Here is a 22,198-nt window from a genome sequence, read left to right as displayed (position 1 = left end):
AATGCTTCTTGGGCTGAATGGCACTATGTCATCCCAGCAAGAAGAGCATTGGAATCTAATTGTGTCATCCATGTTCTTATTTTAAAACAATCTATGGTAACACCCTTCCAGCCAAGAAACGTTCAGTCAGTTGAACAGATGTGATGTGTTCTCCCTGATGCATTAGCTTCAACCTCTGAGTTCATGAAATTCTGAGTTTCTTTCTGTAGCATGCTGTGTTCATTCATCAGCCTGAGTCATTTTATCTGATTGGGTCCAATCTCCCCCCACTTGGCCCGCCTCCTTTTGCTGCTGAATAAATCATCCTGGGAGCTGTCCAGGTTGGAGAAAGATTTTCATAGGAAAGTTCCAACTGCATCCAGCCCCTCATTTATTCAGGCTGAGTCCTTAGGGCCCCAAGGAGAAAGAACTGAGAAAATAAAGAGATGTCTTCCATTGCCAAGTTTGCTAATATGGTCATTAGCACAGATGCCCAGGGGCAGTGCTCACACAGAGAGGACACAGCTCTCCACACATTCTGGCTCAGGGTCTATAGGACAGCCCTCCCAACTGTGCTCCGTCTGGGTTCCCATCTCAAGTCAAGAGACTCATTACCCACCCGAGTTCCAGTAGGGTGAGGCTGATGAGTTCAAGGAATTCAGGAAAGAAAAAGCAGGAAGCATGTCTTTCACAGGAAAGTAATTCCAGGAATTATTTCACTAAGGGCTAGATAACTGCAACACAGAGTTGTCTGAGGTGCTTTTACCCTTAACTTCCAGCCCCATGGGATAGGCCAATTATTCTGGGAGATCTTTAGCGTTAACACATTAATTCATCTACAAGCAGAGTTAAAAGTAGAATCAGCCGTCTATCTATTTAAAGTTGAGCGCTTCATTTTGGCTTTCTTGAGGGATTGTAGAATACAACTTGAAAGGACTGGAATTAGGGGAGTCTTTTCCATGGAGTGAACGAAATTCTAGAAATCTACTGGTTAGGGACTAGGGGGAACGTTAGAGGATTCTTTTGTCTTCCTCTTGGAATTCTGTGTGCAAGGCAGGTGACCCGTTCCGGGTTTAACCCGAAGTCCAAATGCATGGGGGGAAAAACAGAATTAAAAAGCAAAAAATTAAATCCCGCGTTTCTGGGACACGGCCGACAGAAATAACCCTGGAGACAGTGTCTGTGTTTGGGGGTGGGGAGATCGAAATTTATTTTTCCTTAGGACAGGCAGGAGGGAAAGGAGCTTCTCTTCTCGCTCAGGAGGGACTGAGGGGGAGGCAAGGCAAGGCGGTCATTCGGGCTTTCATGGGACGCCACGGGGAGCAGCGAACGCGCCCAGGGCCTGACGTCATTGGCCATCAGCTGACTGTGCTCTGGGCCCGGGCTCCACCGGCTGCAGCCGCAGTCTTGGTGGCGGAGGTGGTGACCACCACCGCTCCTCCACCTGCATCCGGGTGCGGGACTGCGGCGGCCGCGTTTGCCCTGCAAACCCTGCACCCCCGGGACGTGGCTCATCAGGCGTTAGCACCGGCACTAACCTTCCAGCGCGCCGCGACTTGGTCCGCCGCAAGCGCCTCCGCAGGCTTTGTCCGCGAGCGCTCGGCTGAGCCTGGGCGGGCGGGAAACCTGGCTAGGGCGAGGCGAGACCCCTAGACATGCCCTTCTCCACGTCCGCCTCCTCCACCCTTATTGTAAGCGGAGAAACTTAGTGTGTGAGGCAGGCAGGGGAAGTCCCCATTTTACTGTCCCGTACCCTTCCCTCCGGGTCGAGGTAGTAAAGGGGCTCCTGTAGGAAACTGACGGCCTCTATGATTGCGGCCTCTTGGGGGATTTTGCGTTTAGCCCGAAAGTTGGCTTTGCCAAAAGACGCACGGGTAGGAAGGGCGGAAAGGAGACCCTGTATTCCGTTGCGCTGGGCTCTCCGAGTCCGTGGGCAAAGCGGCCTACGAGTCCTGGCTCCGCACCTGCAGAGGACAAGAGCCAATGCCTAAAAAAGAACAGCGGAGGAACCGGCTGGCGCGGCCAGCTGGAAAGCTGAATCTCAGTGCGCCCAGGGAAGGCCGGGGTCCCCCGCCTGCCCTAGCCCTCAGTGGTCCTCTCCCACTCCGGCCCGCGCGTGCCGCTTTCTACAAGACCTGGGGCGTCCTGGCCAGATCTGGGTGGCAGGTCCCTCCGCCGCTCCCCGCCCGGTTCCAGGGGCGTGGCTTGTCGCGGGGGCGGGTTTAAGTCACCGCGGGTGTCTGACCGCTCTGACAGGTCTCCAAATTCCTCCCAGTAGCCTGGTGCCCGCAGCGCGTTTCAGAGCTCCAGGGTGGCACGCGGCGGCGCTTCCCTGGATCCAGAGGCGTCTCTGTCGACTTCCACTCGGCCTCGGGCCTCCCTTCTCCTCCAAACCTTCGCCTCGTTCGCCAAGCTTCGGTTCTCAGCCTCAGATATCCGCACCGGCAGCTTCTCTTCGTTCTCAGAGCTCTTGGCTTTGGAGACCTCCCCACTTTTTCCTTCCCCCACCTCCTGCTCCTCCTAGCTCCGAGCCAAATGGACTCCAAAGAACGAAGTAAAGGGGATGGGAACTGTGTGCTGCGACCCTTCGAAAGCACAACTGAAAACGTGGACCTCGTCTTATAGCTCAGGCTGGGACCCTGGGGCGAGAGTCCCCACACCCACTCCCGGAGGGATGCTTCTGGCCAGAGCCAGCGCTGCGCTGTCAGTCCTTGCTCCGAAACTAGGAAGGAGCCTAGGAGGGAGCCTCAGCATACCCCTTCCTTAAAATTAACTATTTGGTTAATTGTTAGCGCCGAGGCTACCACCTCCCCAACCCTGTCGCGGGGCGCCCCGCCACCTCACCGTGGCCCCCTCCTCCTCCTTCTTTTCCCCCGCCCCCAGCTCCGCCCCTGCTCCCCATCCCGGCGCAATGGAGTTCTCCGAAAGGCGATGATTCCAGCCACATCTGCTAACTTCGCACCCATCGCTGCCGCCGGTCACCTCCGGCCAGGACCCCTGAAACCGCGGAGCAGTGGGCGTCCAGAGCCCAGTGCTGCAGCCAGGCCCGCCCGACGCACAGCAGAAGCACGGAGCCCAGGCTCCTAGGCGTCTCTTGGAGAGTAAAGGCTGCGCCAAAACGCTGAGCCTAGAATCAACCAAGGAGCCTGAGCCCAGGAAGGGGCTGCGTGGCTCAGAGCGCTGCGGCACCTGAGGACAAATAGCCACTGCCGCTGCGTACCCAAGCTGCGCCGGCTGGCTGGAGAGCAGCGCGCAAGGACGCGGAGGTCCGCCGCAATCTTCCAGGTGCCCTTTGCCCCTGGGCACAGTATGACCTGACCTACAAGGAGCCCTGGCGCAGGGCTCCTGCAACAGGACAGCCTAGGGTAGAAGGGATCACTGCCAAGCTCCTACCAGGCCGCCTTCAAGTCTTTAGGAACCCCCTTCTCCGGCTGCCTCCCCAGGGTTCTGCGCCTCCTTCCCTGCGGCCCAGCGCCATGGAGCTCTCCGATGTGCGCTGCCTTACAGGCAGCGAGGAACTCTACACCATTCACCCGACGCCCCCGGCCGGCGACGGCAGGAGCGCCTCCCGGCCGCAGCGGCTGTTGTGGCAGACGGCGGTGCGGCACATCACCGAGCAGCGCTTCATTCACGGCCACCGGGGAGGCAGCAGCAGCGGGAGTGGAGGCTCGGGCAAAGCCTCGGACCCTGCGGGCGGCGGCCCTAACCACCACGCGCCGCAGCTGTCAGGCGACTCGGCGCTGCCCCTCTACTCGCTGGGCCCGGGAGAGCGAGCGCACAGCACTTGCGGCACCAAAGTCTTCCCGGAACGCAGCGGGAGCGGCAGTGCCAGCGGCAGCGGAGGCGGGGGCGACCTGGGCTTCCTGCACCTTGACTGTGCCCCTAGCAACTCGGATTTCTTTCTCAACGGGGGCTATAGCTACCGAGGGGTCATTTTCCCCACCCTGCGCAACTCCTTCAAATCTCGGGATCTGGAACGCCTCTACCAGCGCTATTTCTTGGGCCAGAGGCGCAAATCGGAAGTGGTGATGAACGTGCTGGACGTGCTGACCAAACTCACTCTCTTGGTCCTGCACTTGAGCCTGGCCTCGGCCCCCATGGACCCGCTCAAGGGCATCCTGCTGGGCTTCTTCACCGGCATTGAGGTGGTGATCTGCGCCCTGGTGGTGGTCAGGAAGGACACCACCTCCCACACGTACCTGCAGTACAGCGGCGTGGTCACCTGGGTGGCCATGACCACCCAGATCCTGGCAGCAGGCCTCGGCTACGGGCTCCTGGGCGACGGCATAGGCTACGTGCTCTTCACGCTCTTCGCCACCTACAGCATGCTGCCGCTGCCGCTCACCTGGGCCATCCTGGCCGGCCTGGGCACCTCGCTGCTGCAGGTCATCCTCCAAGTGGTCATCCCCCGGCTGGCGGTCATTTCCATCAACCAGGTAACTCCTGCCTGCCTTGCATTTGTTTCCCCTCTCACTTCCCCGGGTTATTCATCATATAGCTTCCAGAGGGCCAGGGTTGCCTCACTCTCTTAAAGTCTCTTCCTTCAGTCTGGCACAGTGCCTTGCACCTAGGAGGTCTTAAGTGTTAGCGGAATGCAATCTCTTCTTAAAGTGGAACTAAATGACCTCTAAAAGTTTCTACCAACTCTACCCTTCTACTCTGATTCTATGAGTAATTCTACTCTGACATCAGCTAAGAAAGTCTGCTTTCTGCTCCTCATTCCCCTCCCTCAGGGTCCGCAGTCTCTGGAGCATGAGACAGAAGGGGAGGGGAAGCATCCAGATTTAGAAGGTGACCCATTCCTTAACAGCTCTCCTCAGGAGAGTCGCAGCAGGGTGTCGTAGGGGGGCTCTGGGCTTCAGAGTTGGGTACCCTCAGTTCTCAAAGGAATGTATATTTGTTAAACACATACTGACTGTCAGTGCTGAGTAGTGTATGTGTTATTTCATCCAGTCCTTCAAATAATCCTATGACACATGGTTTTCTCGGGAATTTTTTATTGCCTTGGTGACCGAACATGATATCTTCTCTCATGACAGGATGTGACCCCAGTGCTTTGAATAAACCAAACTCAGTAATTGGGGGTGGCAAAGAACGCAAGTTTTGATTAATTGGAAAAGAGCATTTTGATGTAGATGGTGTAAATGTTATATTTAGGTGAAATCTTGTTCTTTAGGCATCTTTCTCTCCTTTCTCCTCCTTTTTTTTTTCTATTCTTCCCCTTAAATATGGATATGCTTATGCGAACACAGTTCACATTGTCTATGGAAGAGAAGGTAGACAATGTTTCTCTTGTTTGAATTTACTAGAACCAATAGATAATTAATGGCATGGCACTGTCTTTGCAAAATGTATGGTAGGTAACAGGAGAGTGAATTTGGGGGGTTCTCAAAAATGAGGGAAACATGTCAAGTGAAGTGTTTTCAAATAGATGACTGGTGTGACATGCATGGCCAGGGGGCTGCTTTGTGTGGGCCTGCCCTGTCCTTAGCCTCTGCATCATTTCTGCTGCATTAGAAGCTTAAAACTCCTCTTCTTTATGGTCAAATTTGAATAGATGGTGCTTAGAATAAACAGGCACAACCCCACTGAAAATTGCTCATGATGCTTAGGTTGCCAGCGCTGTTAGAGTGCTTCACCTATTATTGGCCTCCTGGACTTCTGGTCAATGTGGGATCCTGTCTCTTCTCCGATGGGTCTGGATTCCTTTGCTCAGGTGACTTATCTGATTGGCTGCTTTTACAGTGCTTTCTGAAGTCTCTCTGGGTAAAGTAAGACTATATAAATCACATGCCTGTGATTATTAGGCATGAAATGGAGAGATGAGAGACTCTGAGTAAGGGCTGATTGACTGAACTTTTTCTTATTAAAGACAATAATGAATGTGTTTTCACAGTCACCATGAACCTTTATATCCACATAAAACAAATAAGTCTTAATCTGGGAAATGGAAGTCAAATTCTTTGGTATTAACTATTTCTCAATCCTGTTTACATGAAGACCTACATGCCAGTACATCTAAATCTACTTTCTTACAAGCTCTCTCATTCTTTTTTTTCATTTTCTTTGTTGTATACTTAGACATTAGTAGATCTTTTCTTCCCTGTCTTCCTCCCCTTCCTTCTTTCTCCTTCTCTTTGCCTTCTCTTTTTTTCATCTAACTCACTATGAGTTGTTTTCATGATAAAGCATAGCTATCTGATCATGTATAAGAAACTCCATGTATTATAACCCACTGCTTTTCATGCAATAGCCTTTCTCAGTACGCACAACTAGAAAATTTAATAAGTAAGTTAGGAATAGTATTTAGAATAACACATCCTAAGTGGCAAATTATGAGTGTTTTCAAAGTTCTAAGTATAGATATCTTTTTCTTGCCAAGTGAATCCAGAAAGTAAATTTGGCTCCATATTTGTTTTATACTCTACTCAAATACTACCAGATGGGAGAAGATTAAAAATAACCCCCAAATGTCTTCCCACCCTCATCTCATCATAAACAATTCTCCACTGTGAAAACCAAGGTCCTGATGCATGTAAACCAAGTTCATTCAATTTTTTGTTTGGGTTAGAATTATAGATAAACTACGATTTCGTAGGTTGAGTCACCTGTTACCAAAACTCTAAAGGAACAACCAGAGCGCTCTCCCCTCACTTCAGTGCTGAAAGGGCCTTTAAAGGTCCTTTGGCGCCCTCTATGGGCGTAAGAGTCTTTCCTAGATCTTGCAGATGGACGAAGTAGAGAATAAATCGCGTATTATAAGAATCTGTGATTTTTGAATAGGTACTATTTAGTTTTCCATGTCTAGTAACATATAAGGAATGCTCAAAACCTGCTAAACACTTCTTACAGCAACTAAAGTGCTAACTGCTTACCACAGCATGCTTGATTCTCTGAGCTAGTTGCTTCTTCTCTCTCCAACCATATTTCCTTCTCTCTTCTCTTCTTTTCTCTTCATTAGGCTCCAAATACGCCATTCATTTTTGCCATATTCTAAGCTCTTCCTAATTGTGGGTCTTTTCACCTGCTACCTAGAGCAATTTTTCCAAAGTCTTTATAAGACTGGCACATTCTCATTGTTTCAGACTCTCAAATGCTACTTTCTCTAGTAAATGACTTGTTTTATTTTCTCCAGAGCACATCTGCTATCTGAAATTATCTTATTTGTTTATATCTACTGTTTGTCCCCCACACCCTCACAAGAATGTAAACACCATAAGGGCAAGGATGTTGTCTATCATAAATAGCATTTTATCCTCGGCCTGTAGAAAAATGCCAGACATATAGTTGGTATTCAACAAATGGTCACTGAATGAACAGGTAATTCATCATATAGGAAATATTATAAAATATCCAAGTGCCCTGGTGTTGTGTTGGTGAAAGCTTTCTACACACACACACACACACACATCATATGTGTGCAAGGCAGTCTTACACATAAGCATCTTTTAAAGAAGTAAAAAAACTATAATAATCCTTTACTTTGCACAGTATTTTACATGTAACTAAGCACCCTTATGTGCATCATCACATCTAATGATGAAAAATAGATGGTATCATCCTTCATTTTCATTTCAGAGAAAAAATGACAGATTCCTAGAAACTTTACAGTGATATCCTGAGGATTAGGAACCTAGCAAGCAGTGAGAACAGAATTCAAACCCTTACTCCAATGCCAGTTGTTCTTCAGAAACCCTCTAGTGATTATCTTTCTAAACACATAAGCATTTGAAACTATTAAAGAGTGAGGAGTACTTCTTTTACTACTTAAGAGAGTAAATTCTGTATAGCACATGAATAAACATTTAATGAAGAAGCCAAAGGGAAATTATGAGAGAAAAATGAGTGAATTGCTGGGAATAGGCTCATTGTAGCTAACTCATCATTCTGCTTAGCTGGATGCAAATCTGTCAACTAAAGGCCATAAACACTGGAATAGCATCTTTCTCCACATTAATCTTCATTCTCTTTGGTAGGATGGCTAATGTTTAACTTAGAATTTTCAAGAATTAGGAAAAGAAAATGAGAGTATAGAGTTAGCACACCTTGGCAGCTGTTTCACTTCACTGAAAATGCCATTTTTGAAAGGAACAAATGAGCCAATGATTGCCTCCCTTTAATCTAAGCTATGAGAATCTGCTTTCCCTCTTTCTACCCTGAAGGAAATGACATCTGTGACTTGACAGGGTAGCAACCACACTGCAAATCTCTGCAGACACCCTATATGAAGAGACAAAGCCCTGTGTTTATTGAATCACCATTTGCTTTCCACTGCGGATACAAAATGGAACCTAAAAGGGGCCACTCAGGAAATTCCCTGCCATCAGCAAAGAGATGGTTTATGTTTTCTCTATTCAATTAACACACTACAAACCTTGACTGCCCACCCAACAATGAGATTATTGTCTAGAGCAGACACAATCACCCATATGTTTTCTGCATCTGGAGTGGCATTGGAAAGACTGAGAAACTTTCAGAAGGTTCAAAACCCAGTTTGAAGGGTTCCTTTTATTTCACTGTAACTTAGCTCAGCTATAGGTAGCACTAGGGCTACAATCATTTCTTTCTTATGAAACCGCACCCAATTCAAGTTAAATAAGCCTCAAACCAATAATAGGAATACCTTGTCCAGATTTCCCTAAGACACTGATTTACTTTTCCCACATCATAAACCAATTGTTTGCCTCACCAATTTGATTTATCCACCAGTAAATTCATTACAAAATGATGTTATATGTGTAAATAAAGGATTAATGATAAGATTATATTTGCTAGGTTCTTTCACAAGGTAGATAAATTCTAAACGCTATTGCTATAGCTAGCATTTTACTCTATTTAAATTGCTGGTGACAATAATCTGAGTTATCTTACATTTGAAACTCATCTCATTCTCATTCTTTAGCTCATTAGTGATAAGATGGTGGAAATCATTTAGTTATTGGAAAACTGAGAGGCAGTAATATTTAACCAGAAAGATCGCTGCATTATGGTTCCCTCTTGGGGATTCTAAAATGTTACAGCTAGTGGCTAATTAGTCTTCTGTACCTCTTGGTGAGATAGATAAGCAGAATTGTCAGAGTGGAGATGATTTCTCCAACATAACTGTACAATCAAAGGCAGTCAGGTATGCAAATCCAGGTTACTTAGTGCTCAAGGTCATGCTGTCAGATTTAAATTTCTCATGCAACATCTTCTTTCCTACCTTTCAACATCCTATCAAACAGGAGAGACTAGAGCCAGAAAAATGCTAAAGAATGATCGTTAAACTTGACTTATAATGAGGGACATTTAGCCTACCATTTGACTTTCAAGAAATCCTTTAGGGGAAAATGCTTTTTGGGTATATGTGCTGGATAAGATAGTGGTGTATAGTATGAGTAGGTTGGGTTCAGGAGGGAAGCAGACTTTGTATGTGACTTAAATACACAGTTTTGACCACTGAAATGAAGGACTAACTTCACAGTAAAGACAACATGAACATAATAAAATTACCAACTTCTCTCCCATCATTTATACAGTTTAAACATTAGATATTATAAGTTCTTTGTGTAAGTCTGAGGTTCTTTGTAGCTATCTCAAATCAAATAAAGGGAATCCTGTGACTACTTAATGTACAACAAATGGCATGTAATATAAATCATTCCAATTTGGTAGTTGGTATCAAGGTACGTACTCACTTGAGGGACATAAATATCCATTAAATGAGTATGACTGGAATCCAATTTAATGTACCTCACTAATTATGGTGTACATTTCTTAAAACCCCAAATATCTCCATTTCTGTACATTTTTCTTTAGGAAATTCATATAGGCTTTAAAAAAATAATGGCAGCTTTCCAGTATGCCTGAGAAAAATGCCTTTCAAAAACTGATTTGAGTGTCAACCTTCCCAAGAGATTCCTCTGAATGCCGAGAAATGGATATATTCTCTCTTACTTGTGAAAGATACCCAGAGATTCTCCTTTTTCTTTCTTTCTATTTTTCTTTTCTTTCTTTCTTCTTCATGTGTATGTGTGTGTGTGCTTGTGTGTATGTGTGTTGGTGGAGAATGGGCTTTACAAAGGATATCTTAATGATGGCTGAAATGACCAATTAAATCCCTTCAGCCCTGGCCTGTAGACATCTTTGCCCTGGAGTTGCAAATAGGCTTGTTGTCTCTGTATTTAGAGAGAGTTGTAAAATGATTGTGTACTGTGTGCTTTGCAAGACTGAATTATGAATTTGTTTTCTTTCATATCTGGTAATATCACCTGACTGTTATCAGCAGGTCAGAGCATAATTAGATTAGAACTGGGAAGATTGGGAGGACTTTGCTTCTAGAGCAGCTGCTACAATGTCATGCTAAGTAGGACAAATGCATTAGTCATATTTACACTTTGATGATTGATGGCATTTTAAGAGCTCATCAGAAATGAGTGAAACCAAGCAAAAAAATGAAAGATTTTTAAAAAGAGTTTATTCCATTTTCAGTGCTGCTAGCAGCATTTAATCAGAGGACTCTACTACAGTCACGCTGATGTGACACTTTACTGTTGTCTAAAGATGTCTTAAGATGCTAATTTATTCATTTCACAAGTGTGTCTATTTGATTCTACATGTGTTTATTTGCAAAACATAGGAGACACTTGCAACATTCATCTTAAACCTTTCCTCTCAGCACCAAATAGGTACAATATTGATTGTCTGAGAGACCAGGAGGCCCAGAATACGCAGTTGGACAACATAGCAGTTCACTTGACTTATCGCTTCTGAAGTGTGTTTTTGGTTTTCTCTTTGGGGCAGAATTAAAGTAACAGAACATGAAGGTTGGTGGCAGTATTGAAGGTTGCAAAATTTCTGTGATACATAGGTTTGAACCACAGCTAGTAAAGGAGTGGGTTATGTAAAGAATTTTCTTCCCAGGATTTATGTGGGGCTTTAGTTGAGGAATGCTGCTTCAGCCAGCCACAACAGCGCAGGGAAAGCCAGTATAATCTTCCCTGCACTTCCCCAGGAAATGTAATTGGATTTACACACTCGAATTATATCATGTGAGTTTTGTTTATGAAGGACTATTTTAAGAAGTCAGGTCACTTAAGCAGTGCTTCGGAAGCCAGATTTTCTCCCTGCAAGATTTTTTACAGTCAGCCCTGTGGGGGAGAGGAAGAATGCAGACTAGATTAATTAACCATGGAGATGCCAGACATTCCACAGGAGGCCCAGGCACATTCTGGTACGCATAAAAGCCACCTACCAGCAAATGCCACCAGGCCACTACCTTCTCAATAAGAGAACAGAGCTTATCTGACAACGTGTTGTAATAAACCTATGTTTGCTTGTTTTTTGATCTCTATGCATTGGACTCTGAATGTGCATGTGTATAACTTGATATCTGAATTTCATTTAGCTAGATCATACATTTTAAAATACGAAATACTTTGTACTTTATAGCTTTCAGTCTTTCTATCCCTTTCAGTCTGTTTCCTGCTTTATATATCTAAGCTCAAGTGTACTAATTGCAAAATGTCTTTGAAGCACAAACTTCCCCCAAATTAGGGAATGATAAAGTTATACATGGTGAAGACATAAGCTGGACGTGAAAGTAAATCACATTAATGTTTTGGGGTTTTTGTTAAATGACTAATGTTTTTACAGCTGCCATTTCTATCTACAGTGCCAGTGTAAAAATTTCACATAAAAACGAGAAACTATAACCACTTCATTTTGTAAACAACACATCCTTGTTCTATGTCAGCTGATTTTTCAGTTGACTGGAGTAAACCATTTCAGAATCTTTTCTTCATTTGTGTGTATGTATGTGTGTGTGATTACATGCTGAATGCACAAGATTGCTTATAAAATAGAAACTATTAAGGATTAGAAATGCATTATCAAAGTACATGTATTTCTTTAACTCAGACTAAAGGGAGAAGAAATAAGGGCACAAAAAAAATCTAACAGAACCCATCTTATACTGCTCTAACAAAATACCTGAGACTGTGTAATTTATTAAAAACAAATCAGAAATGTATTTGGCTTCTGGTTTTGGAGACCAGGAATTCCAAGATTGAGGGATCATATCTGGTGAAGGTTTTTTGTTGCAATGTAAGCTGGCAGAAGGCATCACATGGGCATAAAAGAACAAGAGATTGAACTCAAAGCCTCAAACACTTTTAAAATCAACATTAATCCTTTCATGAAGGTAAAGCCCTCAGGATCTAAACAACTTTCATTAGGTTCCACTGTAACATTGGGGATTACGTTTCCAACACATGCTTTATGAGGGGCACATTCAAGCCATAGCAAGGACCAAAAACAGAAAACAAAACAAGGCAGAATACCTCTGGAAGGTCTGAAGATGGGAGGGATATAGAAGGAATATGGTGACTGTCTTTAAATATTTGGGGTTCTGCCATGACAAAGAGACTGGTTATTTTATGTGTGTCTCCTTTGGAATGGAATTAATACCAATGGATGGCCATTAAAGCAGGAGAAATTCTGATTCACAAAAAGGTAAAGTTTGGTAACAAACAGACCTGCCCAGGGCACTGCTTTTTGAAATGATGAGCTCATTGCCATTGGGCATTCTCCAAGGAAAAGTTGTGCAACAATCCATCAGAGATGTGATCAAGGATATTCCTATATAGTGATCTATATATCTATTCCTATAGATATATAGGAATATCCTATGTAGGGAGATATATAGATACATATTCCTATAGAGGGAATCTCCTTTATTACATCCCTAACGGATTGTTGCACAGCTTTTCTTCAAGGTCAGTTGAAAGTCGTTGGCTGCATCTCATGTCATCATGGTTGCTTTGCAGGCATGGAAAATTAGAAGACAAAGGGCAAGAGACCAAAATGGTAAAAGAGCCTAAGCCAACTGCATCTGTGCCCCTTTGAGGAGTTCCCCTGGGATCTCTGCCCAACAAGACCTCGCTATCTTTCAGGGGCCATCGTTATGGTACAGGACCATTCTATCAGCAGGAAAGGATGGCACAAAATGATTTTTCTGGGCTTTAAAAGATCAGAATTGCATTAGAATGAAAGGTAGAATAACTATTGAAAAGATAAGATTTTCAACAAATATTTGTCGACTGCCTGCTGGGTTTTATGTCCTAGAACACAGCTAGGTACTAAGGAGATAAGGTTATTGATGTAATGGAGCTGATACTTGGATGGATTTGGGTAGGGAGTTTGTGACTGCACTGCAGAGGTTTGGTTGGAGGTTTGTACCTGACTCTTAGAACACATCTGGAGCACGGGATTCAGGGATTCAGTAAATATTTTACACAAATGCAAGACTTGGGTTCTTTTAACTACAGACCTCTAAAGTATGAAACATCAAAGCTGCAGTGGATTTCTTTTAGAAGTTACATGAAAGGAAAGGTCAGACTCCAGAAGAAATAGTGGAAGGATATGGATCTTCCTCCCTGGTGAAGAAAAGAAGAGCATGTAAAAGGACCCTGGGATGGGCCAAGAGATCAGTTGTCTGAGCACCACTTTATCACAAACAGAATGTGTCACGAGGCTGGTGACCTGCAGACATGACAGGAGGGAGCATGTGCAGCTCTGGGAACTCATACTCACTCTGTGCTCAGAGTGACTCCAGCTGAAAACTGAAGAGGCTGCCCTGAGACTCCAGGCAACCCATCCCCACACAAACATGGGCAGACAGTAAGTTTAGGCAAGGCTCAAAATGCCTTTGCTTGGCACATTGCCACATCCCGTGTTTTCCTCTATCAGAGCAATGTCATAAGGTTCTCACATGCCCACCAGACTATGAGCCCCTTGAGATCAAGAATTGTATCTTATCCATCTTTGTATATCTAGCTGCTGGCATAGCATCTGGCACATGGATGGTTCTGAATGCCATATTTTAAATTAATGGAATGAACGAATAGTAGGTGACCATCTCCTTCCTTCCCCCAGTCACCCCCTACTCCACCCCCACCCTCACACATACATCATCACAGAATCATCAACAGGGAATGAAAAACTGGCTAGAGAAGAGAAATCAGTCTCTCTGTCAATACAGCAAAAGTACACCAGAAATTATCCCATGAAACACTTTGAGCAGAAAGCTGCAGCTGAGTTTTGCTATACATATGCATATACATATACATATTAGATAATGTGAAGAAAAATTCAAGTAATTATCCAGATCATTTAAGTTAAAACAAAAGTTATGGGCCTGAATTATTCATGGGTATTTGTCCATTACCAAACACTTTAAATGGATCAGGCCCATCTACTCAAAATAGAGTCCAATTGCTAGCAAATGCATCACCCTCTTGTTCTCTTCCCTCTTTGTTCTTCAGCACCCTGGCTCTGCATCTCTATTCCCAGCTCTGGAGTTCTTTGCTTTTATAGCTGCAGTCCCCAACCTTTTTGGCATCAAGGAATGGTTTCGTGGAAGATAATTTTTCCACAGACCTGGGTGGGGGATGATTTTGGGAGGATCCAAGAGCTTTATATTTATTGTGCACTTTATTTCTGTTATTATTACATTGTAATATATAATGAAATTATTGTACAACTCACACCATGTTTTCCTGTAGCTAAATGGTCCCATCTGGGGGTGATGGGAGACAGTGACAGATCATCAAGCATTACATTATCATAAGGAGCATGCAGCCTAGATCCCTCACATGTGCAGTTCCCAATAGGGTTTGAACTCCTATGAGAATTTAATGCCACTGCTGGCCACTGATCTGACAGGAGGCAGAGCTCAGGCGGTAATGCAAGTGATGGGGAATGGCTGTAAATACAGATGCATCTTCACTCACTTGCCCTGCCTCTCACTTCCTGCTGTGCAACCCACAACCTGCTGTGCAGCACACTGGAAATCACTTCCTGGGCTTGACGTCTCAGTGGTGCCCCCTTCTGGTGGATGCTCACCATCGGACTCCATACAGGTGCAGCTGTGGGCAGGAGGTACTCCCACCCTTCCACTGGACTCCTAGTGCTCCATACCAGAGGTGCTGGTCGGCCTCATTCCTTATGGGAAGATACTGGACAAAGCAGGTTGACCTTGCCGTGTCTAAAAAGTGGATAGTTGCTTAGTCCACTGTTTCCTGCAGCTTAAAACTTGTCACATAAGACCATATTGTACCCTAACTGGACCAGTTTATCTGCAGACTTCTACAAAGCAAACTAAAGTCTGATTTCAGGGAATGGAACTCAATGCAGTTAACTAAAGCTGTCTTTATAAAGTCCCCAAAAAGGTCATGAGTCTTTTATGTTTTCAGTTCATTTTTTTTCCTGCCAGTTAGTTTAAGAAACAAAATCACTAAGAGCAAGCTAGTTTTCCTCTAAAGTCAAATCTCCCACACCCTCATTCATTGAGGTGAGCCTTCCCAGCCTATTGGTGGAGGGCAGTTTATTTGAGAATGAGTTCATGGCCCCAGGTGGTCAGTGTGCAGTGACTACAAAGTCTCTTCTATTTACGAGACAGAGATATTGCCCTTGGCTCTTGCCAAGTGAATTATGACATGATATGCAGCTCTTTGGGCCTGGCCTAAGCCATCTCTGCCAGAGAGAAGCTATGCCAATGGACAATTAGAGATATTGTTGAAACCATGTAAGTACGTTTCCTTAAAAACATAGAAAACACACATTCTCCTCCTGTTTTTGCTATGGGTTTTTCACAGCAACTTTGGCCAAATGGCTTTAGCTTCTTTGGGCCAACATTTCTTCATGTCTAAAAGAAGGATATCTCAATACTCCCGACCCAGTTAGATATTCCTCCTCTGAGGGCATGGCCCTTTACCTGCCCATTTATCCTGCTTCATTTTGCAGTGCTATTGGCTTCCACATCTTTCTCACCAGCTGGGCTGTGAGCTTCACAAAGTCTGGGGTGGCATCTGGATCACTGTTAAGTCTCTACAGCATAGTATAGTGCTGGTTACATACTCTTCTTTCTCAGGTGCCTTCAGGTCTTGTTTTTCAATTCACCTCTTCAATGTTGAGGCTCCTAAAGTTTCCATCCTATGCGACTTCCCATTTTCTCACTCCGCACCACTCCCTGGATAATCAAATCCCTCCCTCAGTCAACAAGTATGTATCTGTGTGCTGCTAACTCCTAACCCTGTAACTCTACCCCAGTTTTATTTGCAAAGCTTAAGACCTGGCAATCTAGAGACCTACTGGATACCTCCATTGAGGCAGCCCAACCTCAACAAGTCAACAATTGACTCCGTCCCACCTGACATCTACATGAAATTCTGATGGTTTAGTCTTCCGTTGCTGGGGTCTGTCCACAGCTCTCTATCCTGCTCTTTCTGTTCTAGTGCAGCCCCCTGCCCAAGATTCCTCAAACCACACCATGCTCCTCTGAACCACCCCCACACTCCCCAGTGGGAGCTTCTCCCATATGCTAGCATTCTCACTACATCACTTCACTGGGTAAGTTCTACTGTTGAACTTCATCACCAGTTTTCTGCATATTCCATGCTGGTTTCTGCCTGTGTGTGTCTTCTAGGACAATTGTTTACCTTCCTTGCCTGGCAATATTCAAGTGTCACCACTTCCTGGAAGTCCCTCTGTACCCATTCTCCGGGACAAATGCCTGCTTAAGAATAAGTGGGGTGTGTTTAATTGGAGAATTGTGTTTGTTTGACTTTGAGAATCTGAGCTCATGTTAGGTGTTCAAGGAAAGGAGGGGCAGAGAGATATGCAGAATTTGACAAAAAGAATGAGCAGTCCTTCAAGCATGACTCTTTCAATGAGAGAGGACATGTGTTGGAGATTGCTATATGCCAAACTTACACACTTCACAAGGAAAGGAAAAAGCATAGAGTTCATAGCACAGAATGTGATTCAGATACAGACTGCCTGGGATTGATCTGCCATTTTTTCATTTTATGACACTGTCAGGAGCCTCAATCTTTCTGCACCTCACTTTCTTCAGCTGTAAAATGGGAATAATAATAATAATAACTCAGAAGGTTGTTGAAGAGATGAAATAATACACATGGAGTATTTAATCAGAACCTGGTAAAGAGGAATCAGGTAATACGTTTCATTTGATTTTATAATTTAAGTTTTAAAACAATCACCCTTTTTCAATGAGTTCTCTGCCCTAAGCTGACAGTTTCTGGACTTCACCTGGCTTAACCCCTGCATCCTTTAGACCAATGCTTTTCCAACTTTAATGTAATAGGAATCATTTGGAGATCTTGACAAAATTTGTATTTAGGAGGAGGACCCTAGATTCTGTGTTTCTGATAAGTTGCCAGGTAATGGATGCTTGCAGTCTGCAGATCATAATTTGTGGGAAAGGCTTTGGAGTTTGGCATAGACCCCACCTTCTCTTCAGTGGGTCTCTGCTACTCTGCCAGGTGGATTTAGATCCTTGTGCTCTAATTCACTTATATTATTGAACATTCAGGCTTCCATAGCAATATACCATAGCTGACTGGCTTGTAAGAACAACAATAACAACAACAACAACAACAAACACATTTATCTCTCATAGTTTGGGAGGCTAGGAAGCTCAAAATCTAAGCACCAGTAGATCTGGTGCCTGGTGAGGACCTGCTTCCTGGTTCACATGGCCATCTTCTGACTGTGCTCTTGCAGGATGAAAGAGACAAGGCAGCTCTCTGAGGCCTTTTATCCGGACACTAATCCCATTCATGAAGGCTCCACCCTCATGACACATTCACCTCCCACCTCTTAATTCCATCACCTTAGGGTTAGCATTTTAACATGTGAATTTTGGAGGGACACAAACATTCAAATCATAGCAACATTATTCCATCATTCATTAATGCATGCTTTCATTTAGCCTCATATGGCAAATATTTATGGAGTACCACAGTGTGCTGCAAGTAGGCAGTAGGGGTGCTGTGGTGAGGAAAAGAATCCAGGATCCTGCTATTAAAGAGATTATAATCTAGAGCTATAGACAGTCATCATCAAATAATGACCTAAATAAGTGAATGATTTCAAACTGAGTTAAGGACTTTTAAGGCAGGTTTGATGTGGGGCCATGATTAGTTAGACAAGTGAGGCATCCAGGGTGCAAAGCTTACAAGAGGCACTTGTTCTCAGGGGCTGACCCTGCTCTTGTGCAACCCTGAGAAGGAACAATTCCTGAAATTGTGTGCTCTAGGCATTCAGCTTGCACTCATTTCTATTTAAAAGGAGAATCCTGACTAGACCTGAGGTGAGGAAATTATTCTTAATATCTACAGGAGGAATTCATGTTAGCAGGGAAGATTGGAATTATGTTTTATTTATTTGCTTCTACTATTAAACAATGTGCTCTTTGAGAACAGAGTCTGTCCTTTTGTATATCACTGGAATGGACACTGGCACATGACGAGGGAATCTCACAGCAGAAGTTTGTTGAGTAAATGCCTGAACAATCGTATTTGCATCAGTATTGCTGCTTCCCTTTTTATAGTTGAGGATGCTGAACGCAGAGTTGTTACAGCATTTCTCTTTGGTCTTAAGATGAATAAGAGACTTCATCCACAGCTCTCTGATTCCAAAGCTACCCTCTAGATTTGATGCTCCTTTAAGGCCACTTTATCTCAATAAACTATGCTAATTTCGGAGGCAATCAGTTAAAATTAATAAAGAAAAAGAAAAATGAAATGTGCCTTCCAAATAGTAGCAATGTTTATCATGACAGTTCTCACTATCATAGGTAGAACCAAGGGGATAGCACACTGTATTGAAAACAACAACTGAATAAAGGGTCATGAAAAGACCCACCTCAGATTTTACATAGAAAACAGTGCAACTTTCTTCAAGCCACAGCCTGTCTTGGCTTCAAAATGAGTTTCTGACAGCTCTAAAATTCTATGACTACGAAATGATTTCTGAGTTTCCTTACAGCTCTAAAACATTTTATTCCATGAGTTATAATGAATGTGAATGTGGGGATTGGTATGCTTTCCTCATTCATTTGCCTCCCAAGATCAGATAATGACAGTTCTTGTAGAACACATAACTTGTTGAGGTCTTTGACCTCTGAGATTCTTAAGAGAATAATGAGTAATGATTTAGCAAATACTGAAAGAATCTCTCACTAGATGGTATTTAATATTTAATTTCTCCTAGTGGTTTAATTACATTGGCACCAGGAGTTGCAAATTTCTGTGTCATTTTAGTCATTCAATTTGTTTCGAAGGGACTAGTAATTGTGACAATTAATTGACAGGCAGTTGTTTATTTTGACTATCTAATTAGTGACTTTATGGCCCCTGCCTATCTCTCATTTCCACAATGTGCATGTTACTGGAATCAACAGCCATTTTGTGTCAGTATTACCCAGCCAGGATTGAATTGGACATTTACGCAGCCTGAATAGTCACAACCTGGAGCCTGGCTTTGGTGCATTCCTCTTCTTCGTCTATGGACCCCAGGAAATAGATAAGGTAGCCTGAAAGAACTCACTTAATCCTGCTGTAGGTTAGTCACTGCATCCATAGCAAGATGAGAATAAAGTAGCTCCTTTATAAGTAAATGAGCTAATAAATACGAAAACATTTTGAATGAATACACAGCAGTAAACAAACGCTGGGTGGTATTATTGTTATTATTAATTATTCCTGTAATACAGCTGTGTCTGATGATGTCACGCAATGGTAAGCTGTCTTGTTCTGTTGTTGGCGTGAAACTGCCGAACACGAGACAGTGGTCCACAAGGTAAACCCCACCTGTGAATCAGCTGAACAGTGGAGGAAACAAACGGTCCCCCAGACCATTTCTGGCAATAATGAGCGTTGCACACCAGAAGCAAGAACTACATTGCAGGATGAGAGGATGTCACTCGTGGACAAAAATAGCAATCATTAGGAATCACCTCTTTACCCTGTATCTAAAACACTCTTATAAGGAAGAGAAGCCATGTTGCTCTAAATGATGGTATGTCTTCTTAGAGCTTCCCACACTAAAGTCTTTTCTTATGTAAAGTTCTTCTTAATTTTGTGGAAGGTCTATACAAATTTTTATTCAACATCCTACAAAAAAGACTGACCTAGGCATGGGTTCGAGGTAATTTGGATGTAAAAAAAGCTAAAAATATCCTTTAAAAATCTAGTTAACAAAATTTATCTCCTTGGACATATCTCATGCACATGTGCAGAGTTCAAACTGGGAACTTATCTCATTATCAAACAACCATTAAATCACAGCAAAACTAATCCATTGTCAATAAAATTGCTAGGAAATATGTAGTAAGATAAACATCAAATTTCTTCCACAAATAGGATGTACAAAATATTTTTAAAATAGTGGCAGCTCCTTTTTCAAACTAGACTAAGCACTAAAACATAAAACTTATGAAAGTGGCACTGTGTGTTGGTTGAGGAGGGGAGATACACTCTGCCTCTCCTCCTGCAGCACTGCCATCTTCTGCTCTGTGACCTACCAAGGCACTGCCAAGCTCCCACCAAAAGACGTTTCAGAACCACCACTTTATAAATCTCCTCCTAGGTCTTTAGCTATTGAGGGCTTAACTTAGATGTTCCTAAAACGAGAGTAAGGTGAAAGAACACACTCGTATGTGACAGTAACGTATTGGTGTCGATACCAGCATCCATGGGAATTGGGGCAGTAGGGTCTCTTTTGTTGCAGAGTAGCTTAGGCACAGGGCCATGGCTATGATATCTAGTACTTCCTACACACCTACTATATCTCAATCTGCATTATATGGTTTGCACACATCCTGTCCACTCTTAATAGTATTCCTGCATAATATTACAGGATTGCAATCTCCAGTTTGAAAATGAAGAAGATGAGAATTAGAGAGTTTAACGTGGCTAAAGTCATTCTGATTGTGTGTGGCCAAGCGAGGATTTGAACTGAAGTTAATTTGGCTCCAAACATACATGGGTTCCCGCTGACTCTCACCATCACCACCCTGTACATGCTGAGTGGTCATTTAAATAAATGTATATTTACATTTAGTAATTCATATTCCTTCCATCATTCCACCCTCTACTATATGCTAAACTTGAGGGAAGCAGTCAAATAATACATGTTTTCTACCCTGGAGCCACTTATATTACCAGAACACGAACACAAGAAAGAAAAGTTTATCTGCTGTTACCCGGGCTGCCTCTTGTGTTGGCCCTGCTGAGAGCTGCAATGGGTTTTATACTTTAATGGATTTCATCCCTTTCTGCTAAGAAACTTGAGAAACAGTTCATTCCTTGACCTGGTCTGCACATGCTGCATGTGACACAAGTAAAACTAGCATTTATGGGGAAAATAGAGACATCAAATAATTTAAAGTTCTGATGACTTCATAGTTCACCATCTTTCTTTAAGACCAATCCAACTGCACATCAATGATAGACAGGAAAAGAAAATGTGGCATTTATACATCATGGAATACTATGCAACCATAAAAAATGATGAGTTCCTGTCCTTTGCAGGGACATGGATGAAGCTGGAAACCATCATTCTCAGCAAACCAACACAAGAACAGAAAACCAAACACCGCATGTTCTCACTCATAAGTGGGAGTTGAACACTTCAACTAATCACTAAACGTCCGTAAGCCTCAATTCTTTCACCTATAAAATGGGATAATTATAGCATGTATCTTATAAAGGAGTGAGCATAAACAGAGACAATGCAAGTAAAGTCTTGGAGTGGTGCCTAGCCTGTAAGTGTTACCTGTCATTATGCAGCTTGCAGGGAAAGCATCATGACGACTGTGATCTTGATTTGCTAATTTACTGTCCCATCTCCACTCTTGAGAACAATGCCTAGCACACAACAGATGTTTCATGGAAATTTTATTGAATGAACACATGGACACAGGGAGGGAAACATCACACACTGGGGCCTGTCTGGGGATGGAGGGTTGGGGAGGGATAGCATTAGGAGAAATACCTAATGTAGATGACGGGTTGATGGGTGCAGCAAACCACGATGGCATATGTATACCTATGTCCACCATGGCATGTGTATACCTATGTAACAAACCTGCACATTCTGCAAATGTACTCCAGCACTTAAAGTATAATAATAATAATAAAAACATATTGGTGTGCACACCAAATGGAAAAGGAAAAGAATCATTACATAATATATCAAAATATGCAGACCAAGCATTTATTTTTACCCAGAACCCTACTAACAAAAACAAATTCCTTTCTTTCCTACTTATATTCCTGAAAGTAATCCAAACTTAGTTGTCCACATAATGCTGAATTACCCTAAGTTGTTTTTACATATGTTTGAAAGTGATAAGCCATTTGAGGACATACTT

General features: G+C 43.4%; 1 protein-coding gene across 2 annotated transcripts in view; it reads left to right on the top strand.

The window, feature by feature from the left end:
* The first annotated feature begins 1,367 nt into the window (after window positions 1-1,367).
* The window catches only part of ADCY8 (adenylate cyclase 8), a 269,745-nt gene continuing 248,914 nt past the window's right edge, over window positions 1,368-22,198 (top strand). Inside the window, exon 1 of one of the 2 annotated variants that reach the window (XM_023222984.2) lies at window positions 1,368-4,415. In XM_023222984.2, the coding sequence (XP_023078752.1) occupies window positions 3,456-4,415 (960 nt within the window). In that variant the 5' untranslated portion in view covers window positions 1,368-3,455. The remainder of the gene's footprint in view (window positions 4,416-22,198) is intronic. The other variant, XM_023222991.2, reaches the window with a different exon arrangement.

Source organism: Piliocolobus tephrosceles, chromosome 7, assembly GCF_002776525.5.
Source record: "Piliocolobus tephrosceles isolate RC106 chromosome 7, ASM277652v3, whole genome shotgun sequence".
Classification (NCBI taxonomy): Eukaryota; Metazoa; Chordata; class Mammalia; order Primates; family Cercopithecidae; genus Piliocolobus; species Piliocolobus tephrosceles.
The sequence above is the reverse complement of the archived record's forward strand: the minus strand, read 5'-3'. Positions and strand labels throughout refer to the sequence as shown.